The sequence below is a fragment of the Nerophis ophidion genome, linkage group LG10 (genome assembly GCF_033978795.1).
Source record: "Nerophis ophidion isolate RoL-2023_Sa linkage group LG10, RoL_Noph_v1.0, whole genome shotgun sequence".
In the NCBI taxonomy this organism is placed as follows: Eukaryota; Metazoa; Chordata; class Actinopteri; order Syngnathiformes; family Syngnathidae; genus Nerophis; species Nerophis ophidion.
Genome location: NC_084620.1, coordinates 4,033,420 through 4,059,297, shown reverse-complemented (window position 1 = coordinate 4,059,297; position 25,878 = coordinate 4,033,420). Strand labels below are relative to the sequence as shown.

At 42.7% G+C, this 25,878-nt stretch overlaps 1 protein-coding gene across 2 annotated transcripts in view; it reads left to right on the top strand.

Moving 5' to 3' along the window:
- stab2 (stabilin 2) overlaps nucleotides 1-25,105 on the top strand; it is a 57,573-nt gene extending 32,468 nt beyond the window's left edge. The window contains exons 41-69 of one of the 2 annotated variants that reach the window (XM_061912083.1): nucleotides 6,055-6,128; nucleotides 6,218-6,343; nucleotides 6,462-6,535; nucleotides 6,610-6,681; nucleotides 7,423-7,542; nucleotides 7,615-7,659; nucleotides 7,723-7,815; nucleotides 7,887-8,042; nucleotides 10,004-10,132; nucleotides 10,207-10,266; nucleotides 10,328-10,504; nucleotides 13,742-13,831; nucleotides 13,897-14,043; nucleotides 14,107-14,166; nucleotides 14,237-14,357; nucleotides 14,423-14,572; nucleotides 17,846-17,950; nucleotides 18,012-18,119; nucleotides 18,182-18,375; nucleotides 18,435-18,576; nucleotides 18,640-18,773; nucleotides 22,307-22,472; nucleotides 22,545-22,651; nucleotides 22,716-22,835; nucleotides 22,900-23,046; nucleotides 23,116-23,226; nucleotides 23,297-23,428; nucleotides 24,604-24,705; nucleotides 24,768-25,105. In XM_061912083.1, coding sequence (XP_061768067.1) covers nucleotides 6,055-6,128; nucleotides 6,218-6,343; nucleotides 6,462-6,535; nucleotides 6,610-6,681; nucleotides 7,423-7,542; nucleotides 7,615-7,659; nucleotides 7,723-7,815; nucleotides 7,887-8,042; nucleotides 10,004-10,132; nucleotides 10,207-10,266; nucleotides 10,328-10,504; nucleotides 13,742-13,831; nucleotides 13,897-14,043; nucleotides 14,107-14,166; nucleotides 14,237-14,357; nucleotides 14,423-14,572; nucleotides 17,846-17,950; nucleotides 18,012-18,119; nucleotides 18,182-18,375; nucleotides 18,435-18,576; nucleotides 18,640-18,773; nucleotides 22,307-22,472; nucleotides 22,545-22,651; nucleotides 22,716-22,835; nucleotides 22,900-23,046; nucleotides 23,116-23,226; nucleotides 23,297-23,428; nucleotides 24,604-24,705; nucleotides 24,768-24,824 — 3,319 coding nt within the window. In that variant the 3' untranslated portion in view covers nucleotides 24,825-25,105. Of the gene's footprint in view, nucleotides 1-6,054; nucleotides 6,129-6,217; nucleotides 6,344-6,461; nucleotides 6,536-6,609; nucleotides 6,682-7,422; nucleotides 7,543-7,614; nucleotides 7,660-7,722; nucleotides 7,816-7,886; nucleotides 8,043-10,003; nucleotides 10,133-10,206; nucleotides 10,267-10,327; nucleotides 10,505-13,741; nucleotides 13,832-13,896; nucleotides 14,044-14,106; nucleotides 14,167-14,233; nucleotides 14,358-14,422; nucleotides 14,573-17,845; nucleotides 17,951-18,011; nucleotides 18,120-18,181; nucleotides 18,376-18,434; nucleotides 18,577-18,639; nucleotides 18,774-22,306; nucleotides 22,473-22,544; nucleotides 22,652-22,715; nucleotides 22,836-22,899; nucleotides 23,047-23,115; nucleotides 23,227-23,296; nucleotides 23,429-24,603; nucleotides 24,706-24,767 lie in introns of both variants that reach the window. The other variant, XM_061912082.1, reaches the window with a different exon arrangement.
- The last annotated feature ends 773 nt before the right edge of the window (nucleotides 25,106-25,878 follow it).

Sequence of the window (25,878 nt, the reverse complement as noted above, 5' to 3'; positions counted from 1 at the left end):
ATATCAATGATGAAATATTAACATTGCAACACATGCCAATACGGCCGCTTTAGTTTACTAAATTGCAGTTTTAAATTCCCCGCGGAGTATCCTGTTGAAAACGGTGCGGTATGATGACGCGTGCGCGTGACGTCACGGATTGTTGCAGACATTTTGTTCCAGCCCTGGTCCCAGCTATAAGTAGTCTGCTTTAATCGCATAATTAGACAGTATTCCGGACATCTGTGTTGCTGAATCTTTTGCAATTTGTTCAATTAATAATGGAGATGTCAAAGAAGAAAGATGTAGGTGGGAAGCGGTGTATTGCGGCCGCCTTTAGCAACACAAACACAGCCGGTGTTTCCTTGTTTACATTCTTGAAAGATGACGGTGAAGCTTTACTACGGAACAGAGCGGTCAAGCAAACATGGTTCCCTACCACACGTCAACCGGCAGGTTTCGGTGAGAAAATGGTGGTAATAAGTCGGCTCTTACCGTAAACATGAGCGGAGAGCTTGCGTCGTTCCTCGTGCTTCCACCGAGCAGGAGGGGGAAAAAAATTATCCCAGCCCGGCCCCGACGGCTGCCTTCGCTTCGCCTCGTCGACAAACGTGGCTTCCCTCAGAGACACTGGCGGTCACCACACCTGTGGCCAGACCCCTCCGACTTTCATTAAAACGCTAAAACACTAGTAACACAATAAGCAGATAAGAGATTTTCGAGAATTACCCTGGTAAATTTGTCTAATAACATCTGAATCGCTCTGCCGTCTAGTTTTTTTTTTTCCTAGACCTTCACTCTCACTTTCCTCATCCACGAATCTTTCATCCTTGCTCAAATTAATGGGGAAATAGTCGCTTTCTCGGTCCGAATTGCTCTCACTGCTGGTGGCCATGACTGTAAACAATGTGAGGATGTGAGGAGCTCCACAACCAGTGACGCCACGCGCATATCGTCTGCTACTTCCGGTACAGGCAAGGCTTTTTTATTAGCGACCAAAAGTTGCGAACTTTATCGTGGATGTTCTCTACTAAATCCTATCAGCAAAAATATGGCAATATCGCAAAATGATCAAGTATGACACATAGAATGGACCTGCTATCCCTGTTTAAATAAGAAAATCTAATTTCAGTAGGCCTTTAAGTTATCGTGCCGTAATCTACTCCCAATTGGGAGTGGATTTTTCTCCATGTGGCCCCCCATCTAGAATGAATTTGACACCCCTTCTCTAACACATACTGTAACACAATGTAACACACAAGCCTGTATGCTCTCTAACAGTTATTCTCAAACTGTAGTACGGGTACCAATAGTAGTACACGGGCTCCCGGGGAGTCACTATGTTCGAAGAACAGGGGTCTAAGCCCACAGGCGGTTCCTCGATGTGACCGTGCGAGCAAAAAAATGTTTGCACTTGCATGATCTTTTCGCTCACAACTTTTTGGCACTATAATAGAATTACACAACAAACACTGAATACATCTAAATAGTTGAAAGTGGAAGTGTAAGAACACTTTAGTCATCTTTAGTAAGCATTGCCCAAACACATAAGGACAGTGTTGTTGCATGGAAAAGCGGCAGAAAACTTGCAAACAAGGAAACATTGCACAGATGAAAACAGTGTAAACCGACATGCACAGCACGACAGAAATGACCTGAAAACAGAGGACATTCTGGTGGAAAGAAACCTTCCATCCATCCATCCATCTTATTCCACTTATCCAAGGTCGGGTCGCGGGGGTGACAGCCTAAGCAGGGAAGCCCAGACTTCCCTCTCCCCAGCCACTTTGTCCGGCTCTTCCCGGGGGATCCTGAGGCGTTCCCAGGCCAGCCGGGAGACATAGTCTTCCCAACGTGTCCTGGGTCTTCCCCGTGGCCTCCTACCGGTCGGATGTGCCCTAAACACATCCCTAGGGAGGCGTTCGGGTGGCATCCTGACCAGATGCCCGAACCACCTCATCTGGCTCCTCTCCATGTGGAGGAGCAGCAGCTTTACTTTGAGTTCCTCCCGGATGACAGAGCTTCTCACCCTATCTCTAAGGGAGAGACCCGCCACACGGCGGAGGAAACCCATTTGGGCCGCTTGTACCCGTGATCTTATCCTTTCGGTCATGACCCAAAGCTCATGACCATAGGGAAGGATGGGAACATAGATCGACCGGTAAATTGAGAGTTTTCCCTTCCGGCTCAGCTCCTTCTTCACCACAACGTGGTGTGGTGGAGTGGAAAGAAACGTGCCTGGAAAACGGGCTGGACGTTCACCCAAAGATATGTTGTGTGTGCACAACCTCTATGATTCAGAATTTTTGCACTTGCAAGATTTTTTTCTTAAAACATGTTGGAAAAACGGTTTGGACCCACTGTTCTAACACATCAATCAATCAATCAATCAATCAATCAATGATTATTTATATAGCCCTAAATCACTAGTGTCTCAAAGGGCTGGACAAACCACAACACAAACCACAACGACATCCTCGCAGGAGCCCATACTGTCAAAGACAGTGTAACACAATGTCACACACACTGTAATGCACTTCAACACTGTAACACACACGTCACACTGTGACACATCACTGTAACGTACTCTGTAACACTGTGTCTCACACACACAATGACACGCTGTAACACACACATGAAGACACTCTGAAACACACACTGTCACACATTCAAACGCAGACACACTGTAACTTTCTCTTTAACACACATTGTAGCAAACTAACAAAAACTGTAGCACATTGTGTCACACAAACTGTAACACACAAATACAGAGTAACACACACTGTAATCAATCAATCAATCAATGTTTATTTATATAGCCCTAAATCACAAGTGTCTCAAAGGGCTGCACAAACCACAACGACATCCTCGGTAGAGCCCACATAAGGGCAAGGAAAAATTCACCCCAGTGGGACGTCGACAATGATGACTATGAGAAACCTTGGAGAGGACTGCATATGTGGGCAACCCCCGGCCCCAGGGGACCAAAAGCAATGGATGTCGAGTGGATGATATTGTGAAAGTCCAATCCATAATGGATCCAACACAACCGTGAGAATCCAGACCAAAGTGAATCCAATATAGTAGCAAGAGTCCCGTCCAAAGTGGAGCCAGCAGGAAACCATCCCAAGCGGACGCGGATCAGCAGCGCAGAGATGTCCCCAACCGATACACAGGCGAGCGCTCCATCCTGTGTCCCGACTCTGGACAGCCAGTTCTTCATCCATGGCCACCGGACCGGACCCCTCCATTAGGGAAGGGGGGACATAGGAGAAAAAGAAAAGAAACGGCAGATCAACTGGTCTAAAAAGGGGGTCTATTTAAAGGGTAGAGTATACAAATGAGTTAAGATGAGACTTAAATGCTTCTACTGAGGTGGCATCTCGAACTGTTACCGGGAGGGCATTCCAGAGTACTGGAGCCCGAACGGAAAACGCTCTATATCCCGCAGACTTTTTTTGGGCTTCGGGAATCACTAATAAGCCAGAGTCGTTTGAACGCATATTTATTGCTGGGACATACGGTACAAGATAGGCTGGAACTAGACCGTGTAGTATTTTATACGTAAGTAGTAAAACCTTAAAGTCACATCTTAAGTGCACAGGAAGCCAGTTCAGGTGAGCCAGTATAGGTATATATGTATGTATATATGTATATAAAGGTATATACAGTATAGGTATATATGTATGTATATAAAGGTATATACAGTATAGGTATATATGTATGTATATATGTATATAAAGGTATATACAGTATAGGTATATATGTATGTATATATGTATATAAAGGTATATACAGTATAGGTATATATGTATGTATATATATATATAAAGGTATATACAGTATAGGTATATATGTATGTATATATGTATATAAAGGTATATACAGTATATATGTATGTATATATGTATATAAAGGTATATAAAGTACAGGCGTAATGTGATCAAACTTTCTTGTTCTTGTCAAAAGTCTAGCAGCCGCATTTTGTACCAACTGTAATCTTTTAATGCTAGACATGGGGAGACCCCAAAATAATACGTTACAGTAATCGAGACGAGACGTAACAAACGCATGGATAATGATCTCAGCGTCTTTAGTGGACAGAATGGAGCGAATTTTAGCGGTTTTACGGCGATGAAAGAAGGCCGTTTTAGTAACGCTTTTAATGTATGACTCTAACGAGAGAGTTGGGTCGAAGATAATACCCAGATTCTTTACCGAGTCGCCTTGTTTAATTGTTTGGTTGTCAAACGTTAAAGTTGTATTATTAAATAGAGTTTGGTGTCTAGCAGGACCGATAATCAGCATTTCCGTTTTTTTGGCGTCGAGTTGCAAAAAGTTGGCGGAAATCCATTGTTTGATTTCATTAAGACACGCCTCCAGCTGACTACAATCCGGTGTGTTGGTCAGCTTTAGGGGCATGTAGAGTTGGGTGTCATCAGCAGCTTTAGGGGCATGTAGAGTTGGGTGTCATCAGCAGCTTTAGGGGCATGTAGAGTTGGGTGTCATCAGCAGCTTTAGGGGCATGTAGAGTTGGGTGTCATCAGCATAACAGTGAAAGCTAACACCTTATTTGCGTATGATGTCACCTAGCGACAGCATGTAGATGCTGAAAAGTGCAGGGCCAAGGACCGAACCCTAGGGAACTCCACACGTTACCTTAACAGTCTGAGGTCACATTGTTATGGGAGACACACTGCATCCTGTCAGTAAGATATCTTTAAAGGGGAACATTATCTCAAAAAAACAATAAAAATCAGTTCCCAGTGGCTTATTTTATTTTTCAAAAATTTTTTCTAAATTTTACCCGTCCCGGAATATCCCTAAAAAAAGCTTTAAAGTGCTTGATTTTCGCTATTTGCTTAAGCCACTGTCCATTTCCCTGTGACGTCACATAGCGATTTTAATACAAACAATGGCGAATAGCACAGCAAGATATAGCGAAATTAGCTCGGATTCAGACTCGGATTTCAGCGGCTCAAGCGATTCAACAGATTACTCATTGATTGGAACAGATGGTTGGAGTATGGAGGCAGATAGCGAAAACGAAATTGAAGAAGAAACTGAAGCTATTGAACGAATAGCTATTGATGCTATACGGCCATCTTTGCGTTAGCATCGCCGGTAAAATGTGCAGACCAACCGATTAGGACTTTCGCATTGACACTGGATCAACTTAAATCCGTCGATTGGTAAGTGTTTGTTTCGCATTAAATGTGGGTAGAAGGAAACGCTGGATGTAAATATAGTTTCAAATGTACATACAGGTAGCCTAAATAGCATGTTACCATCGATTAGCTGGTAGTCATGCCGCGACCAAATATGTCTGATTAGCACATAAGTCAACAACACTCACCTTTGTGATTTAGTTGACTTTATCGTTGGAAATGCATCTGCTTTGAGTGTCGCAGGATATCCAGACATTTTTGCCATCTCTCTGCCATCTCTGTCGTAGTATCGCCGGTAAAAAAACAAACGGGGGACTTTTGCATCTCTTGACACTGGAGCAACTTAAATCTGTCGATTGTTAAGTGTTTGTTTGGCATTAAATGTGGATGGAGGGAAAGGCTAGATGTAAAAATAGCTACAAATGAGGCATAATGCTGCAATATGTACACACAGCTAGCCTAAATAGCATGTTAGCATCGATTAGCATGCCGTGCTAATCGATGCACATTCTACGTAAATCAACTTGAATCCGTCCCTGATCGTGTTGTTACACCCTCCGACAACACACCGACGAGGCATGATGTCTCCAAGGTACCAGTCGAAAAAACGGAAAATAACAGAGCTGATTTAACTCGATGCGTCTGATGTGTAGGGAAAAATGGCGTTGAGTACCGATGTGACGTCACGTTCTGACGTCGTCGCTCGGAGAGGGATAAACAGAAAGGCGTTTAATTTGCCAAAATTCACCCATTTAGAGTTCGGAAAGCGGTTAAAAAAATATATGGTCTTTTTTTCTGCAATATCAAGGTATATATTGACGCTTACATAGGTCTGGTGATAATGTTCCCCTTTAAAACACATTATACTGTAACTAAGTCTGTAACACACAATCTCACACTCTGATAGTTGTGTGCTCCGACCGTCCGGATCAGAATGTGTGTGTGCCGCCGGCTTTCAGGGAAATGGAACTTTCTGTCAAGGTAAACACTACAAACGACTGCTGAATAATTAATTTATTTTATATGTTTATACTTTACTGACAAAAATGTGTGCGTTTGTGTGTGTGTAGCAAAAGATGCGTGTGTGCAAGATAACGGTGGCTGCAGTTTGTTTGCGGTTTGTAAACGAACTCGACCCGGCCAACGTACGTGTGCGTGTAACCAAGGCTACGCTGGCGATGGACTGGTTTGTATAGGTCAGTGAACAAAATAACCACTCCATTCATTCATTCATTCATTCAATTGTCTTTTTCGGAGCAACACAGAGCTGCTGTGTCGTTAGATGTCTAAAAAACAAAGTTGTGTGATTTGCAGGGATAAATCCGTGCCTGGAAGAAAACGGCGGTTGCCATGCCAACGCTGATTGCGTGCACACGGGCCCAAACAAAGTAAAGTGTCTTTTTATTCGGCGTTGCGTGTTCATGTTTGCGTGTTTTTACTGTGGCTGTGGTCAACCCGTCAGACGTCTTGCCGCTGCATGGACGGCTACGCGGGAGACGGACGCAGCTGCACGGCGGTCAACTTGTGTCAAAAGGTACGTGGGACATACTTGCCAACCCTCCCGATATTCCCGCGAGACTCCTCAATTTCAGTGCTCCTCCCGAAAATCTCCCGGGGCAACCATTCTCCCGAATTTTTCCCAATTTCCACCCGGACAACAATATTGGGGGCGTGCCCTAAAGGCACTGCCTTTAGCGTCCTCTACAACCTGTACCATGAATTGATTAACGTGGACCCAGACTAAAACAAGTTGAAAAACTTATTCGGGTGTCACCATTTAGTGTTCAATTGTACGGAATATGTACTGAACTGTGCACTCTACTAATAAAAGTATCAATCAATCAATCGTCCGCTTTTCCTCTATACAAACAGAGTGCCAGCCCAGTCACATAATATATGCGGCTTTCACACACTCATAAGTGAATGCAACGCATACTTGGTCAACAGCTATACAGGTCACACTGAGGGTGGCCGTATAAACAACTTTAACACTGTTACAAATATGGGCCACACTGTGAACCCACACCAAACAAAAATGACAAACACATTTCGGGAGAACATCCGCACCGTAACACAACATAAACACAACAGAACAAATACCCAGAACCCCTTGCCGCACAAACTCTTCCGGGACACTACAATACACACCCCCCCTACCACCAAACCCCACCCCCAACATCCCCGACCACACCCATCTCCTGAATTTGGAGGTCTCAAGGTTGGCAAGTATGATGTGGGAAAGTGGTGACAATATTTGGCACGCTTGTGTTTGCAGAAAAAGGGCGGCTGTCACCAGTACGCCAGCTGTAACATGACAGGCCCCGGGGTCCGCGTGTGCACGTGTGCCAATAACTTCATCGGCGATGGTTTGACCTGCAAAGGCACCGTCGGCAAGGTGAGCAGTCACCCCGTGGCCTCAATTTCAAATTAAAAGCCCCTTCTTCCTTTATGTGGCGACTCTCTGCAGGAAATTCTGAGCAGACATCTGCAAGATTTTTACCTGGGCCTGATGGTGAGTGACCGTGTCTCCGCCGCGTCAGCTAACGTTCATGTGACCGCTCGACTCTGCTTGCAGTTGGTAGAAGTATCGCTAAAAGGTCGCGGCCCGTTCACCGTATTTGCTCCGAGCACCTCCGCCTACATAGCGGACAAAAATGGGCCAGGCAGGGTAAGGAATGTTCTGGGAACTTGTGACAAGTTAGCACGTTAGCATTGAGCTGACGTGCGGCGTCCTGGCAGATGAAACGTTTGATGTTGGACAAGCACAAAGAAGACTTGAGTGCCGTCCTGCGCGGTCACATCGTCATGTGTCACACCTTGCTGCCCGCTGACCTGCAGACGCCTCGGAACCTCACCACCTTGTCCGGACTTGTCCTGGCAACAAGCTCCTCCCAGGTGACTTACATATAGCCCATTTTTTTCTGTTTCTTTGACTTTTTAGTCATAGCTGTATGTAGAAATGTCTGGTTGCATCAGCTCTGATCTTTTAATGTCTTTATTGTCCTTTGAGTCCTTTGATGTTTCCCTCTTACACACATTTGAGTTGGGAAATTGTGTTAGATGTAAATATAAACAGAATACAATGATTTGCAAATCATTTTCAAGCCATATTCAGTTGAATATGCTACAAAGACAACATATTTGATGTTGAAACTGATAAACATTTTTTTGTTTGCAAATAATCGTTAACTTTAGAATTTGATGCCAGCAACACGTGACAAAGAATTTGGGAAAGGTGGCAATAAATACTGATAAAGTTGAGGAATGCTCATCAAACACTTATTTGGAACATCCCACAGGAATGCAGGCTGATTGGTAACAGGTGGGTGCCATGATTGGGTATAAAAGCAGCTTCCATGAAATGCTAAGTAATTCATAAACAAGAATGGGGCGAGGGTCACCACTTTGTAAGCAAATTGTCGAACAGTTTTAGAACAACATTTCTCAACAAGCTATTGCAAGGAATTTAGGGATTTTACCATCTACGGTCCGTAAAATCATCAAAAGGTTCAGAGAATCATGAGAAATCACTGCACGTAAGCGATGATATTAAGGACCTTTGATCACTCAGGTGGTACTGCATCAAAAACCGAAATCAGTGTGTACAGGATATCACCACATGGGCTCAGGAACACTTCAGAAAACCACTGTCAGTAACTACAGTTGGTCGCTACATCTGTAAGTGCAAGTTAAAACTCTACTATGCAAAGCAAAACCCATTTATTAACAATACCCAGAAACACCGCCGGCTTTGCTGGGCTCGAGATCATCTAAGATGGACTGATGCAAAGTGGAAAAGTGTTCTGTGGTCTGACGAGTCCACATTTCAAATTATATTTGGAAACAGAGGACATGGTGTCCTCCAGAACAAAGAGGAAAAAAACCATCCGGATTGTTATAGGCGCAAAGTTCGAAAGCCCGCATCTGTGATGGTATGGGGGTGTATTAGTGCCCAAGGCATGGGTAACTTACACGTCTGTGAAGGCACCATTAATGCTGAAAGGTCCATATAGGTTTTGGAGCAACATATGTTGTCATCCAAGCAACGTTATCATGGACGCCCCTGCTTATTTCAGCAAGACAATGCCAAGCCATGTGTTACAACAGCGTGGCTTCGTAGTAAAAGAGTGCGTGTACTTTTCTGGCCCGCCTGCAGTCCAGACCTGTCTCCCATCGGGAAATGTGTGGCGCATTATGAAGCGTAAAATACAACAGCAGAGACCCCGGACTATTGAACGACTAAAGCTCTACATAAAACAAGAATGAGAAAGAATTCCACTTTCAAAGCTACAACAATTAGTTTCCTCAGTTCCCAAACGTTTATTGAGTGTTGTTCAAAGAAAAGGTGATGTAACACAGTGGTGAACATGCCCTTTCCCAACTACTTTGGCACGTGTTGCAGCCATGAAATTGTAAGTTAGTTATTATTTGCAAAAAAAAATAAAGTTGAAGAGTTTGAACATCAAGTATCTTGTCTTTGTAGTGCATTCAACTGAATATGGGTTGAAAAGTATTTGCAAATCATTGTATTGCATTTATATTTACATCTAACACAATTTACCAACTCATATGGAAACGGGGTTTGTAAGAGGGATGGGTGCTATGGCTATGAGTTGTTTTTCCCTTGGTCCCCACGGTTTAACTGTATCTCACCTTTTTTTGTAAGGGGCGCTGGAAGTTGGCAGACCCGCCAGTGATCCTGTTCTGTTTCCCTGTAATGTTTGTCTGATCTTGAATGAGATTGTGCTGAAAATTAAAAATTTCCCCTTTGGGATTAATCAAATATTTCTGATTATCATTCTGATTCCGATATATGACATGATAAAATAACAACCTTCTTCATGACATAATTTCAGGGCAGCATTTTCGTCAACCAGGCCAACGTCACGTACAGCGACGCACTCAGCGTCAACGGAATCTTCCACGAGATTGACAGGATTCTGTTCCCGCCCCATTTGGACGCCAAGATGGAGTCAGAACCGACCGTGAGCAGAATCATCAAGTCGTGTGGTTCTTCTCGAGAGATTCCAGGCGTTCAAAAGTGTCGTTCTCATTGCAGCTGAACTTGACAAACGTGGCCGATCGTAACGGTTTCGGGACTTTCTCCAAGCTTCTGCAGGTCTGAACCAACATCTGCGTCAGACAACCCAATCCTGTGAGCTGATGTTGTGGTTTTTCAGGCCACGGGTGTGATGGACATGGTGCATGAGGGGAGGTACCAGCCAGTGACGCTGTTCATGCCCTCAAATGCTGCCATGGCCACCTTGCCACAGGAGCAGAAGGACTTCCTGTTTCACCCAAACAACCGCATGCACCTGAAGGAGTACCTCAAGTATCATGTTGTCCAGAACCACAAGGTGAAATGTCAACTTGTCTGCATGCTAATGTAACGGCCGTGCGATAGGACAAGTATGACCCTGATATCTTGAAGGACCCGAGGTGGCCAGTAGAGATGCGCGGATAGGCAATTATATCATCCGCAATTGCATCACCAAAGTCGTCATCCACAACATTTTATCAGGACTGTACCCGCCCGCTGAAATACATCATTGGTCGGCCGCCTTTACCACTCACAGAGCTATTTAACCTTCGTCTTGTGTTAGGGTCGGCACCGACTCGTTTTAGTTTTTAAATGCATAAAAACACCACATACATTTATTTTTTTGCATCAAAGCTTTTTGACTTTGTCAGGAACCTCTTTGTCAACAAAATAAAACATTTAAATTTTTTTCACTAAATTATAAAATGCTCTGGTAGAAATTATGCCCTTGGTGTTGTTAGGGTCGGTTTCGACCCAGTTATAAAAATAAGATGATAAAGCAATGATAAGAGCCAAAACTGAACACTGACAGCCAGCTCCTCTCCCAATCATGTGAGCTTTAGTGGATTCTCATTTTACCTTGTTATCCTGTACAAAAACAAACAAAAGACGGACACTAAAAGTGTCACTTTTTGCCACTCTGATTTTGTTTTTTATTAGTTTTGGAACTAGTAATCTATTTCTCTTGGTTTCATTCGCTTGATTGGTTGTTGTTTGTTTGATGTTGGATTTCTGTTGCTGAAAAAAATACTTTTTAGCGTTTTTCTTGAAGTAAATATATATGGGTCGAAATTGACCCGTAACACCATAGATGTTACTATAGTTAAAATTCTTAAAATGAAAAAATAAATAAGACACATTTATTTAAGAGATGTGTTCCAATACCCCTTAGTAATAGTTAGGTAACACAACAACCTTTTTTTTATGTATATGATTCTTTTGAGGTTCGTTTTATCATTTTTAAAAATTGAAATCGAGGGGTATACTGACAAAAAAAGGCCCAATGGCCCAAACCAAAAATATTAAAACCAATATTTTCAAGGATAAGGAAGCCTAACGAGGTAACCAAGAGATGAGAAACAAATTGGATGATAGATAATTGTTTTTAGTGTATTTTACAGCTGATTTAAGACATGGGTCAAAACCGACCCGTTAACATAAGAGACGGTAACAGAAAGCTAACACAAGAGGAAGGTTAAAACTGTTCCACAGAGTATTGAAGACAATTAGAGCCGCTAACGTTCTCGCGACTATCCAATAGCGTTCATCCTGATGACAAGAATATGGGCGTGCTTTGAATCCATTGCCTTTGACACCTTCAACAACATGTATGAACCGATTGTTGGTCCAACAACATGTTGTGTGCAGCTTCCGCAATTACACGTATGAGATTGAAAGGCATACTGGGTGATACAGAGTACACTGATGGTTGTGATATAAACAACTTTAACACTTACTAATATGCGGCACGCTATGAAGCCACACAATACAGGATTGACAAACACATTTCAGGAGAACATCCTCACAGTAACACAACATAAACGCAACCCAACAAATACCCAGTCTTTTGTATCCGTGACAAATGCTGGATATATTTTACACCCCCGCGCTACCAACCCCGTCCACCTTACCGATGCACGGGGGGGGTTGCTGCTAGCGGGGTGTATAAAATAGACATTAAGTGTCATGAATACAAAGGATTCTGGGTATTTGTTGTGTTGTGTTTATGTTGTGTTACTGTGAGCATGTTCTCCCGAAATGTGTTTGTCGTTCTTAATTGGTGTGGCTTCACAGCGTGGCGCATATTACTAAGAGTGTTAAAATTGTTTATATCACAACCATCAGTGTACTCTGCGTCACCCGGTATGCCTTGCAGTCGTGTGCGTGTTGCTGCGGAAGCCACACACAACATGATGCTGGACTGACAAGTGGATCGCACATGTTGTAGTAGGCGACAAAGTCAATGGCTTCATAGAACGCACTAATACTTATTAACTGGGTGACTGCCGGCAGTCATTCAAGAGAATATTAGCGTCTCTTATTGTCTTTTTCGCTTTATGACACGGGTCTTAAATGGCTCTTTGAATGGCAAAGGATACCGATCCCAGGACCATGTATATCAAATATTTCCGGATGGTTCAACCGCCACCCGCCCGAATCTAATTAAAATCTACTTTTTCGCGCACATTCACGGTACAAACATACATATACTGTACATATACATTCACTGTACAAACAAACATACATATACTGTACATATACATTCACTGTACAAACAAACATACATATATTGTACATATAGATTTACTGTACAAACATTCATATACACATTCTGTTCATATAAAAGTACATACACATATGCACATAATCATGTTTCATCAAACGTATATCAACGTTGTTGCCCTAGGGTAAACTGGGTAACACAAGGCATATTGACAGAGCTTAAACCATTGTTACTATAACAATCTACAAGATTAATATAAGTTGCCTCTCTCTCTTCCCTTTCATCTTTCAGTTTTCCTTCTTTTTTTTTTTCATTTGTTTATTCATTTTTTTATAATCTTTCTAGCTATCATTATGTATACGTATTGTTGCATTTGAACAACTTTATTGTTGATAATTGAGGTAAACTATTGGTTTTGTTCATGCTCAATAGCACTTTTTCTATTGGTATTTGTATTGCTCCAGTTTTAGTGTAAAAATGCTCATTGTCATTACTATATTATTTATTTCACTAACTGCTTATTTGCTGTCACTTTTAAGATCATATTTGTACATATTATGTATGTGCTGGTGTTGTTCTATTGTTGTTGTTGTTTTTGTTGTTATTGTTGTGTTTGCTGTTGTTGTTTTTGTCTCTCTGTCTAATCCGCCTCTTATCCCCACAATTTCCCCCTCTGTCTTCCTTTTTTTCTCTTTCCATCCCCTCCTGCTGCGGCCCGGCTGCACCAAATGATAATATAAATACATTTAATAAAGTCAAATTCAAATAAGGCAACAAGAGAATTATCCTACACTTCTCTTTTGTAAAGTAAATCTGAACAGCTGATATGGACATCTACATCAACAACATGATTTGCCTGAGAAGCTGGACAGGACAAAAAAAAATATATATCAATACTTTTTCGTCATGTCAACCGCCCGACCCGCGGTTTATCCGCGGACTTTGCGGATGAGACCGCAAACCGCACATCTCTAGTGGCCACACTACACTGATTGTACCAAGTCCACCGCTGTTAGCCGACTACCAACCTCACGTGTCGTCTCTGATCAGGTTTACGCTGAAGGCCTGATCCATTTGGACTCTGCTCGGACGCTGCAGGGCTCGTCTCTCTCGTTTAATTGCGGCGGCCCGGACGAGATTGTAAGTGTGACGAAGAGGAGAGTGGAGGAAGGAGAGCGGCTTTCACGTGACCTGTTCTCCACCAGGGACAGATCTTCGTCAACGACGGAAAGTGCCGGATCGTCCAAAGACATCTTGTGTTTAACGGCGGCATCGCTTACGGGATCGACTGCCTGCTGACCCCGCCCAGCCTTGGGGGGCGGTGTGATGAGCAGACGACCTTTGACCTTGAAGTGAGTTTTCTTCCTGTTAAGGTCACGCTGCAAACACCAACGCTGACTTTTGACCTTTCCTAGATGACTTGTGGTATGTGCAAAATGAAGGCCAATCAGTGTCCGGGTGGATCCACGCAGAAGGTGAGTGTTGTCGCTCGGTTCCACAGCAACACAGTACCGCCGCTCCGTAACGCCATGTTGCCTTCAGAAGGTGGAGAAGTGCGACCTGCCCGCCGTGTTTTTCAGCAGGAACTCGGGCTGCCGCAGCGTGTGCACGATCAACTTGTGGAAGCCAAAGTGTTGCCGTGGTTACTACGGGCGAGACTGTCAAGGTGAGACCCGCCCGCGATGATGTCATCACACAGGGATGAACATAGTCTGCCATCTTCCTTTCCAGCGTGCCCGGGCGGTGTCGGTTCCCCTTGCAGTAACCGTGGTGACTGCGATGACGGCCATCTCGGCAACGGCACTTGTACTTGCGTGACGGGCTTCAGGGGCGTGGCTTGCGAGCTTTGTGCCGACGGGTTTCACGGCGCCAATTGTAGAGGTGATTCTCTTTTTACATCACCTTACATCAGGGGTCACCAACCTTTTTGAAACCAAGAGCTACTTCTTGCGTACTGATTAATGCCAAGGGCTACCAGTTTGATACACACTTAAATAAATTGCCAGAAATAACCAATCTGCTCAATTTACCTTTAATAAATAAATCTATATATTTATGAAAAAATGGGTATTTCAGTCCGTCATTCCGTCGTACATTTTTTTTCCTTTTACGGAAGGTTTTTTTTGTAGAGAATAAATGATGAAAAAACACTTAATTGAACGGTTTGAAAGAGGAGAAAACATGAAAAAAATGAAAATAAAATTTTGAAACATAGTCTATCTTCAATTTCGACTCAAAATTCAACCAAAAAAAATGAATAGAAAAACTAGCTAATTCGAATCTTTTTGGAAAAAAATAAAAATAGAATTTATGGAACATCATTAGTAGTTTTTCCTTATTAAGATTAATTTTAGAATGTTGATGACATGTTTTAAATTGGTTAAAATCCAATCTGCACTTTGTTATATGTTGGAGTTTGGGTGTTTGTGGAGGGAACAGTTATAAAGTAATCTAAAATACTGTAATTTGTGTTAAAACAGGGGAAGATAAATATAAGAATATTATTCTTCCATCTGCTCCTTTCTGATCATGGAAATGTATAAGAAACAAAAAAAAATGAAAGTGTCAATTGTATGTGGCTTGTAAATATGCATTTTCATGAAAGGAATAAAAATAAATGATGATGAAATGATGATGATGATAATATATAACAAATTGGACCAGGTTATATTTCTAACAAAGACAAATCATTATTTCTTCTAGATTTTCTAGTACAAAAATTTTAAAATAAATTCAAAAGACTTTGAAATAAGATTTAAATTTGATTCTACAGATTTTCTAGATTTGCCGGAATAGTTATTTTGAATTTTAATCATAAATTTGAAGAAATATTTCACAAATATTCTTTGTCGAAAAAACAGAAGCTAAGATGAAGAATTAAATTAAAATGTATTTATTATTCTTTACAATAATAAAAAAAAAATACTTGGACTTTGATTTAAGAAGAGGAAGGAATTTAAAAGGTAATGTGTCAATTGTGAATTATATTTATATAACGCTTTTTCTCAAGTGACTCAAAGCACTTTACATAGTGAAACCCAATATCTAAGTTACATTTAAACCAGTGTGGGTGGCACTGGGAGCAGGTGGGTAAAGTGTCTTGCCCAAAGACACAACGGCAGTAACTAGGATGGCACAAGCGGGAATCGAACCTGCAACCCTCAAGTTGCTGGCACGGCCACTCTACCAACCGAGCTAAGGGGCATGTGTTTAAAATCCTAAAATCATTTTTAAGGTTGTATTTTTTTTTCTAAAATTGTCTTTCTGAAAGTTATAAGAAGCAAAGTAAAAAAAATAAATGATTTAATTTTAAATAAGTGAAGACCATGTCTTTAAAATAATTTCTTGGATTTTCAAAATCTATTTGAGTTTTGTCTCTCTTAGAATTAGAAATGTCGAGCAAAGTGAGACCAGCTTGCTAGTAAATAAACAAAATAAAAAAATAGAGGCAGCTCACTGGTAGGTGCTGCTATTTGAGCTATTTTTAGAACAGGCCAGCAGGCGACTCATTTGGTCCTTACGGGACCGTGTTGGTGACCCCTGCCTTACATCTTCTCAGATGTTTAATCGATCACAACCGGACTGCCGGGATTGTCTTAGAAGACCTTTTGTCTCTCATCCGAATAGATTTAATAAGTTCATGCTAACAGACAAGGCAGGGCAGCAGTCGTCTGAGAGGATGGTGCTGTTTTTAGTGTATTTATCTTTTAAGGTGGTTACTATGGCCATTTTGCACCACAGTATATTGAAACCATCCTTGTTGGGGAATGTATTTAAAGGGGAACATTATCACAATTTCAAAAGGGTTACAAACAATAAAAATCAGTTCTCAGTGGCTTGTTTTATTTTTCGAAGTTTTTTTTTTAATTTTACACCTCCCGGAATACCCCTAAAAAAGCTTTAAAGTTCTTGATTTTCGCTATTTGCTATGCGACTGTCCATTTCCCTGTGACGTCATACAGGGCTGCCAATACAAACAACATGGCGGTTACCACAGCAAGATATAGCGACATTAGCTCGATTCAGACTCGGATTTCAGCGGTTTAAGCGATTCAACAGATTACGCATGTATTGAAACAGTTGGTCGGAGTATGGAGGCAGATAGCGAAAACGAAATTGAAAAAGAAATTGAAGCTATTGAGCGAATAGCTATTGACGCTATTCGGCCATAGCATGGGTGTACCTAATGAAGTGGCCCGTAGCATGGCTGCCTTATTAGCATCGCCGGTAAAATGTGCAGACCAAACGATCAGGACTTTCGCATCTTATGACACTGAGCAACTTAAATCTGTCGATTGGTAAGTGTTTGTTTCGCATTAAATGTGGGTATCTAGTTTCAAATGTACATACAGCTAGCGTAAATAGCATGTTAGCATCGATTAGCGTAGCATGTTAGCATCGATTAGCTGGCAGTCATGCCATGACCAAAAATGTCTGAGTAGCACATAAGTCAACAACATCAACAAAACTCACCTTTGTGATTTCAATTACTTAATCGTTGCAAATGCATCTGCAGGTTATCCATACATCTCTGTGCCATGTCTGTCTTAGCACCTCCGGTAAAATGTGCAGAAACTCTGGCAAATTCAATGGGGGTCTGGCGGCAGATTTCTTGCCAGTGGTGCAACTTGAATCCCTCCCTGTTAGTGTTGTTACACCCTCCGACAACACACCGACGAGGCATGATGTGTCGTAGGTTCCAAAAAATAGTCGAAAAAACGGAAAATAACTGCTGAGAGCCGGTGTTTGTAATGTTTTGAAAATGAAAATGGCGGGTGTGTTACCTCGGTGACATCATCGCTAAAAGACCGATAAACAGAAAGGTGTTTAATTTGCCAAAATTCCCCCATTTAGAGTTCGGAAATCGGTTAAAATATACATGGTCTTTTTTCTGCAACATCAAAGTATATATTGATGCTTGCATAGGTTTGGTGATAATGTTCCCCTTTAAATTAGAGGATAAATACACTAGATCCAGCACCATCCTCTCAGACTACAGAGTCTGTGAGCATGAACTAATGAGGCCTGCTTGGAGAAGAGAGCTGAAATGTCTCCGGGACAACCTGAACAGTCTAGTTTCCATCCATACAATGACTTGGATGGATGAAAATATTCACAGACTTTGTCCTCACGGTTTTGGTTCCCACTCCTCAGCCTGCAACTGCTTAGAACACGGAACGTGTGACGACGGCAAAAGAGGGACCGGTTCTTGTTTTTGTGAGGCGGGCTGGACCGGCGAGCGCTGCGAGACACCACAAGGTGACTTGTTTGTTTTGACCACATAGAGCCCGTCTCTGTGCTGACGTTTGATGTCCTCCAGCTGAGGTCTTCCAGTGTTCTCCGTCTTGTTCCGCCAAGGCCGTCTGCCAGGAGAACAACACGTGCGTGTGTCGGCCATTTTATGAGGGAGACGGCTACACCTGCACAGGTAGGACGCCGAGTCCGCCTGGTGACGCGGTGGGCGTGTTTAACGAGACAGTGCGTCTGCAGTGATGGACATGTGTTACGTGTGGAATGGCGGCTGTGCGAAGGAGGCCAAGTGTTCTCAGCGAGGCGAGCTGGTGACCTGCACGTGTTCTAAAACTCACTCTGGGGACGGCTTTTCCTGTCAACCTATTGACCCCTGCGTTGCCGGGGACAACGGCGGCTGCCATGAACACGCCACATGCGTCATGACCTCGCCGGTACAGTCTTGGTGTTTTGTTTAATTGCTCGGAAAAATTCTGATGTTTTTGTTTTGTAGGCTAAGAGGAAGTGCACGTGCAAAGAGGGCTACATCGGAGACGGCGTCACCTGTGAGGTCAAACAGCTTCCGATCAGCCGTTGTCTTCAAGAAAACGGACAATGTCACCAGGACGCGCAGTGCACCGATCTGCATTTTGAAGGTGTGTGCACGTCACAGCTGGCTGTCCCTTCCTCACCGTGCATCTCATGTGTTGTTTGTGCAGACGCGACACTCGGCGTGTACCACCTGCGTTCAGAAGACGGTCAATACAAGCTGAACTACACATCAGCTCGGTCAGTGTGCGCTGCCACGGGAGGAGTCTTGGCTTCTTACACGCAGCTGTCCTACGCTCAGCAGGTCCGTAAAGGCACCACAAATGTGTTTGGAAGTCAGACAATGCTTCATGTTGAAAATGTCACTGGTTTGTCTCAATAAGAGGGTAGGAAGGAGAGTCAAAGCCTCACTTGTTTCGATGAAAGATTTGTAAATTAATAATAATTGATAAAAAATAAATATGACTTTTATGCTCATTAACCTGTGTAATATAGGGGTGCCCAAACTACGGCCCTCCAGCGTCCAAAATCCGGCCTGCGGGACAAGTTTAAAAAAAAAAAGATATATATGTATATATATATATATATATACATATATATATATATATATATGTATATATATATATATCATATATATATGTATATATATATATATATATATATATATATATATATATAGCCCGGCCCCCGGCCAAATTTTTTTACCCAATGCGTCCCCCTGAGTCAAAAAGTTTGGGAACCCCTGGTGTAATACGTATATTTTCTCTATGATTATTATAATTTACTTACATTTTCTTCAGTAAAATTTTCTAAATCGGCATGTTTCCTGATAATAGAGTGCAGGAAGCTTATACTGTAAAAGGCTGTCGCTATCGACCTTCATGTCTGCTTAGTGCATATGCAAACTTACCGGATTTAGTGCAGTTTGCACTGACTGGATATATCGAAACCAGTCGAGTCATTGCCGAGTACTAGTTTTTTCATTTAGTATGTAAGGGAATATTGCCTCTCAGATTTAGTGTGCAAACAAGTCAGAACTTAGCGCTCAGGCTATTTCTGTTTGTCGCTAATATAACGTTCAAAACGTTTTTTACACTATGACTTTAATGTAGGTGTGGCATTATTATTCTTGTTAATCGGACTATGAATAAAGAGGAACCCTACTGAGAGGCGTTGTAGTACTCTTAGGGCCTGATATACGAAAGGGTTGCGTGTACTAAAACGTGCGAACTCGATAGCACACGCAAAGCTAATCTACTATACTTGTGTGTAGAGTAGGCGTCTCTTAAGTGAGCAAAATAAGGAGCGCAAGCCATGGCATGTCTGTCTTCATGAATATGCAGAATATGTGTTGATCCACAGAACGTCCACAATACCGGATGGAGAAAATGCAACTATAATGAATTAGCATACACAATGTGATTTATCAAGACTAAAATTGTTCTGTGGGAGGTGTTTGGCGATTATATTTAGTAGAGATGTCTGATAATATCGTACTGCCGGTATTATTGGCCGATAAATGCTTTAAAATGTAATATCGGAAATGATCGGTATCGGTTTCAAAATGATCAGTACCTGTTTCAAAACGTAAAATTTATGACACTTTAAAATGCCGGTGTGTACACGGAAGTGGGGAGGAGTACGGAGCGCCAATAAACCTTGAAGGCACTGCCTTTGCGTGCTGGCCCAGTCACTTAATATCTGTGACTTTTCACACACACAAGTACATGCATCGCATACTTAGTCAACAGCCGTACATGTCACACTGAGGGTGGCCGTATAAACAACTTTAACACTGTTACAAATATGCGCCACACTCTGAACCCACACCAAACAAGAATGACAAACATGTTTCGGGAGAACATCCGCACCGTAACACAACATAAACACAACAGAACAAATACCCAGAAACCCTTGCAGCACTAACTCTTCCAGTATGCTACAATATACACCACCCCCCGCTACACCCTACCTCCACCTCAACCCCGCCCCCCCCCAACCCCGCCCACCTCAACCTCCTCATGCTCTCTCAGGGAGAGCATGTCCCAAATTCCAAGCTTCCGTTTTGAGGCATGTTAAAAAAATCATGCATTTTGTGAATTCAATAACAAATATGGCAATGCCATGTTGGCATTTTTTTCCCCATAACTTGTGTTGATTTATTTTGGTAAACTTTGTTACATTGTTCAAGGCATCCAGCGGGGCATCGCAGCAAATTAGGCATAATAATGTGTTGATTCCACGACTGTACGTATCGGTAATTAAGAGTTGGACAATATTGGAATACCGGATAACGGAAAAAAGGCCAATATCGGACATCTCTAATATTTAGCATGTCTGAAATGTTCGTTTAGACTGGCAATTGTGCAGAAAAAGATGTGGGAAAGGAGGTGATCGTGCTGCAGCTCTGTTTTACGTATGCTTGTCAACATATATACAGTAAATGGTCAAAAACACAATTCTCAGACATGTTGTCTATTCAGCAATATAATTTTATAATTTCATAGCTGTCAGATGACTTAATACTGATTTTGTGATTTTCATAAAAGTACATAGACGTTACCCCTGCAGCCCGTGTAAACACTGATGAAAACATATGAAATTCAATGTAAAAAAAAAAAACTTTCCAAAGGACCTCACTTACCTCGAACCTCACCGCACATCACTGCCTACTAGAGATGCGCGGATAGGCAATTATATCATCCGCAACCGCATCACCAAAGTTGTCATCCACCCGAACCAACATTTTATCAGGAGCTTACCCGCCCGCTGAAATACATCAGAGTTCGGCCGCCTTTACCACTCACAGAGATATTTAAACCTGTTTCACAGTGTAATGAAGACAATTGGAGTCGCTAACGTTCTCGAGACTATCCAATAGCGTTCATCCTGATGACAAGAATATGGGCGTGCTGTGAAGCCATTGCCTTTGACACTTTCAACAACATGTAGAACAGATTGTTGGTCCTGAAACATGTTGTGCTAGCGGGGTGTATAAAATAGTTCGGTGTTGTCATGAATACGAAGGATTCTGGGTATTTGTTGTGTTGCGTTTATGTTGTGTTACTGTGAGGATTTTCTCCCGAAATGTGTTTGTCGTTCTTAATTAGTGTGGCTTCACAGTGGGACGCATATTACTTAGAGTGTTACAATTGTTTATATCACAACCATTAGTGTACTCTGTGTCACCCAGTATGCCTTGCAGTCGTGTGCGTGTTGCTGCGGAAGCCACACACAACATGATGCTGGACTGACAAGCAGATCGCACATGCTGTAGAAGGCGTCAAAGTCAATGGCCTCATAGCACGCCCTAATACTTATTATTGCTGCGGAAGTCACACACAACATGATGCTGGACTGACAAGCAGATCGCACATGCTGTAGAAGGCGTCAAAGTCAATGGCCTCATAGCACGCCCTAATACTTATTATTGCTGCGGAAGTCACACACAACATGATGCTGGACTGACAAGCAGATCGTACATGTTGTAGTAGGTGTCAAAGTTAATGGCCTCATAGCACGCCCTAATATTTGTTATCTGCCAGCAGTCATTCTAGAGAATATTAGCGTCTCCTATTGTCTTCTTCGATATATGACACGGGTCTTAAATGGCTCTTTGAACGGCAAAGGATACCGACCACAAAACCATGTATATCAAATATTTCCGGATGGTTCAACTGCCACCCGCCCTAATCTAATTAAAATCTATTTTTTCGTCATGTCAACCGCCCGACCTGCGGTTTATCTGCGGATGAGACCGCAAACCGCGCATCTCTACTGCCTAATAATGATTGCCACGCCATCAGTGGTCCTGATTGTAAGACATCCCGTCCACAGGGCGGCTTGAACATGTGTGCCGCCGGCTGGTTGGACCAGGCGCAGGTGGCGTACCCAACCACGTACGCCAACCCCAACTGTGGCTTTGGACACATCGGCATCGTGGACTACGGCATCCGCAAAAACCTGAGCGAGACATGGGATGCCTTCTGCTTCCGGATGAAGGGTGAGTGAGTAGGACGAGCTGGATCAAGAAGTTCTGGACTCTCCAAAACGTTTTGGGTGTTTATTTTCTAAGACGTGAACTGCGAGTGCAAGTCCGGTTACGTTGGGGACGGCTTCAGCTGCACAGGAAACCTGCTGCAGGTCCTCATGACCACGCCTTCCTTGTCCAACTTCCTCACTGTGAGTTATACGGCATTTTCTAGTCACGTCCTCAGCATTGAGTAACACGTCCTCACTTGTGCAGCAAGTCCTCAACGTGTCTCAGGCGTCTGAAGCCGGGAAAGAATTTGTCAGGCGTCTTCAGAACCCGGCTGTCCAGTCGACGCTCTTTGTTCCCAACAATGATGGCCTGATGGACAACCAGGTTAGTCCCAGACCCCCAGTGTCCTCTGAACCCACTTGTGTGTCCTCACGGCCCCCATCCGCAGACGTTGTCCCAGCGCGACTTGGAGTTCCACCTGTCGGAAGGTCAGGCTCTGGCGCTTGCTCAGCTTACCAACGGAACTCAGCTGAAGACGCGTGTCGGCACCCTGAAGGTTTTTGGACTGTCTGACATTTTTGATCCTTCAGCTCTGGTAAGATGTTATGGTCCTCGTTTTTGTGGATGGCTGACGTCCTTTTCATGATCATGTTGTCGTCCTCAGTCATCTCGTTACGTCAACGACCGATTTGTTTGCGCCGCCGACATAGTCGCCGCAAACGGCGTCATACACATTCTGCAGGAACCTCTTCTGGCCCCGCCACCTCACCGAGCAGTGAGCGACAACTCAACCAAGTCAACGACATAATCGATCTGGACTGAGCTGTTCTGCTTTGGTTCTGCAGATTGGTGCGGCGCACAAGGCTGGGATGGGATTTGGAGCCGTGCTGCTCGTCATTCTGGTGTTTGGCGTCGTTTTCGTGGGCTTTCATTTCTACAGACGCTCCGATAAATTGTTCCAGTTCCGTTACTTCAAGGTGTGTGTGTGCTTGTGTGTGTGTGTGTGTGTTTAGGTGTCCTGCATTGGGTCTCAGCTATAAAGGTTGCTGTGCCAGATAGGTTGCATCAGCAGGCCTTATATTATTATTACCACTTAAATATTTTCACAAGATAAACTGTACAAAGTGAAGTGAATTATATTCATGTAGCGCTTTTCTCAAGTGACTCAAAGCGCTTTACATAGTGACACCCAATATCTAAGTTATATTTAAACCAGTGTGGGTGGCACTGGGAGCAGGTGGGTAAAGTGTCTTGCCCAAGGACACAACGGCAGTGACTAGGATGGCACAAGCGGGAATCGAACCTGCAACCCTCAAGTATGCCATTAAAACATAAATGGTGCCAATACTATTGTATACAGAAATGATCTTGTAGGCGGGCCAATTGCGAACAATAGCTTCAAATATTGCTTATAATGACTACTCGTGTTTTGCAACAGAATGTCTGTTTTGCATTATTTGACAAATACAGACATATAAATGATAGATAATTATTTGGATGCAGACTTGGCAAACAGGAGGCTAAACAGCAAACATGTTTTTTATCATCTTTGCAACATTTCTCAGTCACGGTAGAGCTGACACTATAATTGGTCAAATATTCCATCCATCCATTTTCTACCGCTAAATCCCTTTTGGGGTCGCTGGTGCCTATCTCAGCTACAATCGGGCGGAAGGCGGTGTACACCCTGGACAAGTCGCCACCTCATCGCAGGGCCAACACAGATAGACAGACAACATTTATACTCACATTCACACACTAGGGTCAAATATTGATATTCAAATTGGTTTCAGAAAGTATGTTAATTAGCCCACCAAAAACACTATTTACAAACAATCAATCTGAAAATATCGCTTTCTTCTTTGGAGTTGCCATCTCGGGCTTCCATCATTGACAGTCCAACACATGATAACTTAAGCTCATCATTGTATTTAGCTAATTAATGTGACCATTTGTGGGAGGACCCCGGGGGGAGCACAATTCACTCCTTGTGCTTTTATTCATTAAAATTTTTTTTTGCCTAACATACGTTCTAAGGTTTTTGCTTATGCACATTCGACATTTAATTCCATGCGCTATTTTATAAATGAGGGCCCTTTAGTTTTCCATACCAAAAAAATGATGTCCACTGACCTTCGGTTCTTTCTGCCAGGAAAACGAGGAAGAGGAAGGGGAAGAGGAAGAACCTGCCACTCGCAGTATCTCCAACCCAGTTTATGAAGACGCTCCAGAAGTTGCCCTGTCTGACGTCACAGTGAGTGAAACTTTTGTTACTTTCGAACCCCGAGATGAGCTCATTTGACGTTTGCATTGTAGGAAGCCCAGGCGCCTGCCAAGTCCAAACACCTAGAAGACATGCTGCAGGTTAGCTGAGGTGTGAAGATGAAATGTTTCAAGATGTCAAACTGAACTTTGTGAAAGAAAAACAATCTACATGATTTTCTTTTAAATCAGCATCAAGCTATTTTATTGGTGGATTTTTTTTAGGACCCAACAGCACCCCTTACATCAAAGATCCCCAATTTTTTGGACTCAGGGGCCACAAATCGATTTGTATATATATATATATATATATATTTTATTGGATTATCCAGATAATAGTGCTCGATACTATGGTAGAGCGCAATATGTATGTGTGGGGAAAAATCACAAGACTACTTCATCTCTACAGAACTGTTTCATGAGGGGTTCCTTCAATCAGGAGATTTGAGGGAACCCCTCATGAAACAGTTCTGTAGAGATGAAGTAGTCTTGTGATTTTTCCCCACACATACATATATACATATGAATATTTTTCTTTCCATCTCTACATAACTGTTTCATGAGGGGTTCCCTCAAATCTCCTGATGATTGAGGGAACCCCTCATGAAACAGTTCTGTAGAGATGAAGTAGTCTTGTGATTTTTCCCCACACATATGAATTTTTTTTTTTTTGTCACAATTTTTCCCTTATTTTTTTCCTTCTACTCTCTCTGCCAAACACTAAATATATCCAAACATTGAAAAAAATACACATAATGCAACAATAAAAGTCTCACACTTTTTTAGGAAAGTAAATCCGTACAGCAGACATGGGCAACTACATCAATGTGATTGCTCGAGTGGCTGGACAGGACAGTAATAAATAAAATCTTGGGATGTCCCGTAAGCCAAGTTGTGGACATTGGTAGGCTGATTGTGGCCTGCAGGGCGTAGTTAGGGGACCCCTGCCTTACATACTAGAACAGTGGTGTCCAACTCATTTTAGCTCAGGGGCCGCGTGGAGGAAAGTCCGTGCACACGTAGGCCGGGCTACTAAAATCATGGCATTAAAACTAAAAGATAAAGAGTGTTTTCTTTGGCCAAAAATAGAACATACACATTCTGAAAATATTACAATAAAAAAATCAGCGATAAAGTTTAGATTCATGAAGGAAAGTAAATGGAA